Source organism: Octodon degus, unplaced genomic scaffold (genome assembly GCF_000260255.1).
Source record: "Octodon degus isolate 3935 unplaced genomic scaffold, OctDeg1.0 scaffold00057, whole genome shotgun sequence".
Taxonomy (NCBI): domain Eukaryota; kingdom Metazoa; phylum Chordata; class Mammalia; order Rodentia; family Octodontidae; genus Octodon; species Octodon degus.
Window position 1 is genome coordinate 5,636,087 of NW_004524633.1, and position 3,747 is coordinate 5,639,833.

At 49.4% G+C, this 3,747-nt stretch overlaps 1 protein-coding gene across 1 annotated transcript in view; it reads right to left on the reverse strand.

Annotated features, from left to right (window-relative positions):
* The window catches only part of Slc35d1 (solute carrier family 35 member D1), a 19,435-nt gene extending 15,869 nt beyond the window's left edge, over positions 1-3,566 (reverse strand). The window contains exons 1-5 of the mRNA XM_023718298.1: positions 3,491-3,566; positions 3,319-3,405; positions 2,601-2,668; positions 1,072-1,143; positions 466-534 (exon numbers count right to left, since the gene is read on the reverse strand). Of these exons, the coding sequence (XP_023574066.1) occupies positions 466-534; positions 1,072-1,143; positions 2,601-2,668; positions 3,319-3,405 (296 nt within the window). The 5' untranslated portion in view covers positions 3,491-3,566. The remainder of the gene's footprint in view (positions 1-465; positions 535-1,071; positions 1,144-2,600; positions 2,669-3,318; positions 3,406-3,490) is intronic.
* Positions 3,567-3,747: the final 181 nt, after the last annotated feature.

Consider the following 3,747-nt stretch of genomic DNA (forward strand, 5'->3'; position numbering starts at 1 on the left):
CCCAGCATAGGGCCCCTCACAGAGAAGGCTAGGCAGAGCACGGGGCCTCAGTGCACAGGACAGACTCGCTCTCGCCCCAGCTACCGGCCAGCGCAGCCCTGCAAGCGCTGGGTACCTCACGCTTAGCTCCCCAAGCCACAGAGCACGAGACATTCGCCTGTATCCCCCACGCTGCAGTGAAGAGCACCCACAGTACGTGTCCAACGCCACGCGCATCATGGGGCGCACGGCACAGGCTTGTTACGGAGCAGAGACAGACCCTGATCACTGGAACTTAACTCTACAGTCCTCTACCAGGACTTGGTACTCTTAGAACAGCCAAAAAGATTTAAACTTCTAGTCTTTTGAATTAACTTTCAAAGATAAAATTATTTAGGCTACAAAGTGTTATTCTTATTGATAACTGATCATTTATTATCAATAATTCTTGTTTATTTATGTGCTGTCTATAGGCCCATGTCTTACCTGGCAGCTACAAAGGCGCCAATAATCATTGCAAATACAGTCATTTTAATACCCCAAGAAAAAGTCTTCCTACAAAACAAAATTAAAAATGTATACATGTGACTTTAGTTATTATATACTTATTTTACAACATAGGTTAAAAATCGTATATTTTCAAAAAAGATATAAACAACTATACTTTAAACATTTTCAAGAAACTAGGTATTTTTTTAAAAACACCTCCAATGAAGTAAAAACCCATTCTGTCACACCAATCCTATTTTTAATTCCTAATAGTTATAATCATTGAGTTGGAAGTTCTAAAGAGTGGGGTTTCTCTAGGAAGCAACAGTCAGACACCCGCAGTGAAATGCTCAGGACACTGTTCACACCCCACTCCGAGGGTTCTCCCCGCTCGCCCAGGGCAGCCACACACCCTGCCTCTGTAGAGAGGCACCTTGCGCAGCACAGAGGTCCCGCCCCGGCCCCCGTCGTGCCTCTCCTCCTGCACACCAGGATTCCCTCAGACAAGTCTGGGGGGGAGCGAGATGTGAGACACCACGCCTCACCCCGCTTCCTGGGGCTTCCGGCTGTCTAAAGAGCAGATAAGTTAGAAACAGAGCTCACTTGAGCAAAACCCCTTCTGCGAGCATCGTGAACAGAATGGAGAACCTTCTCAGAACGGTGAACATTGGCAAGCTGCAGAGAGAAAGAACAAAAACAGGCTAAATAACACTTAACAGTTTAATTTTTAAAACAAAGATTTTCCTAATTGGCAGTTTAAGATAATGTTAATCTCTTTCTTCCATTATGGAAATTCCATGCTGATTAACTGGGGTTAATATTAACCTCTCTCTAGAAATAGTTCTTACTTAAAAGCCTTTAAAAAGTTGCTTTTAAAAAACTACTGAAGATGAGAAACATCACAGTGACAGTCCTGGGGTACCCATCATGCATCTGCTGTCACAGAACAGCAGCACATCCTAACTTCACTTGGTGAACCACACACACGCACACACACTGCCTGCGTCAGCTCCCACTCCCTGCGCACCACACCAACCCCGCTCTCTGTACCATCGGAACACATTTCTAAACACGTCCCCTGCCGCGTTCCTCCACTGCATTTCAGCAGCAGTCTTTTTCTAAATTCTGGGAGCACTCTGCTTGCGCTAATCAAACGCCCAGCCTCCTGCAATCCAGTTATTTCTAAATACATCTCATCCCATCCTAAAACGCCTCCCACTTTGCTGGCCGTCACAGGTAGGGTGTGCGTGGATGGTGGATGGATGGACAGATGGATGACAATGGGTAAAATAAGCAGACTCTACAAGCAGCACTCTGAGCAGGCCTACATTTCTTCCCAGCGGGGGGATGAAGTGGCCAAAGGTGCCCCAACCCAATGAAAGGGACTTCCAGGTAAGTCACCCCAGGGGCAGCCCTGGACACTGTCAGTTTCTGGGTTCAGGGAGTAGGAAATAGGCAAGGCTAGGCCTCTGGGCTGGGGCTCCGCAGTGATCGCGTGTACCAGAGCTTCTGTTACACTGCATCCTCCGTGCGCAGCTGCCGTGTTACACACAGCAGGGCACCCCAGCAAAGGCCGGAGCACTACCTGGTGGGAGAGGGGGTGACAGCTGCCAGGGGCACCAGGCCACAGCTCTCCCCAGGGGCAAGTCCAAAAGGGCCACCAGGGAGGGACCCACACTGGTACTGTGGTTCCCAGTGATTTCAACTACTTCCCACTAAAAATGAACAAAAAACCAACCTGAAAGTTCTCGCGTCCATCCTATGGCTCTGTTATGGGAAATTTGCCTAAATCTAATATTTATGAAAGGCTTGAAATCCCAGAGGCCATCACTCTCTCACTACTGCAGGGCTGGCAGAATAATGAAAATCTCTTATCACAGCATTTTAAGACTTGCCACATTACAGTGAGGGGGAAAAAACAAAATAAGCCAAAAAACTACTCTTTCTTTTCAAAAGAACAGTTTAACCTAAAACCTTTGGAGCAACCTGCAGTATTTAGCGTTTAGCCAAAGTTTTCTGGTCATTTTGTTTTCCCCAGCATCAGTAACAATGCATTCATATTGAACATTATTAAATTACAACTTTAAGAATACATTATATTAACCTCACTAGTAAAATAAAGTTATCCATACTTCAGTCTCTTTGTGCTGAACAGTCCCGTGATTTGGTTCCCAAAATATAGGAGAGGTAGTGGAAACGTCTAGAAAATTTAAAAAGGGATAACAAAAACTCAATAACAAAAACAACTAAAACAAGGTCCCTACAAGCAAAGTTTTGTTTACATGATCAAATTCTTTCCATGCGAAATGTAAGGTTAGTCCCCGTAAACAACCTGACCCCCACGAAAACACCCACACATGAACTCTCTTGATGGGTGCTAAGCTGGCAGAGAGAAAGGGAAGAGGGGAGGGAAGGAAAGAAACAGAAAGGTGAATGTGATCGGCCAACGTGGGGCAGGCCCGCCCTTCGCTGTCAGATGCGACCCTGTGGCAGCCCACGGCTCCACAGGACCAGGGCCAGGGCCATGTCACCACCCTGCGGGTCAAGCACTTGCTGGCGGTGGAAGACGTTAATCAAACAGCAATGAGTGTGGCAGGACTGGTGAGGTTACACGGGGGAGAAACGCTGCGTTCCCAGCACGTAGGCAACCATTAGGAGGGCCCGAGGGGTCTTACGTCCTGAACTGCAGAGCGAGGGCCACTGCATTCGCTGCGCTCTCCATCCGAGCAGTCTAGACTGTGGGATGTCAAAGCCACAATTTCTAAACGTGCAAGGCAGCAAGCAAGTCCCTGACTGCGAGGCCTTTCCGTAAAATACAGCGCTGCTCTTCTGTATTTTCTTTCCTTTTACCTTCCGAGGTATACTTCTGTCCAAGTCCGGGAACTTGACCACTCGGAGCGCCTTGCCCGCCCACAGCACGGCCACGGTGGCCACCATCTGCGGACAGAGAACACAGGGGCACTGTCTGCGGCCGGGTCCGGGGACACCGAGGACACCGGGCAGCGCCAGGGCGCCCACTAACCTGGCCGAGCCCCACACACAGCGAGGAGGGAAACCTACAGAAAAGAGGAAAGAAAGAAAGAAGTCAGCCCCCAGGCACTGCTCTGGGGCTCAACGTACACACTACAAGCTATTTAAAATACCGTCCCCTGCAGGGTCGGGACGGAGCCCAGAGCCCTCAGCCACGCCTGGCGCTGGCTGACCTTCTCTCGCACAGGGTGTCGCGAAGTCGCCCGGCCGCGCCCCGGCTCGAGGCCCCCCTGCCTCGGCCTCCCGGAC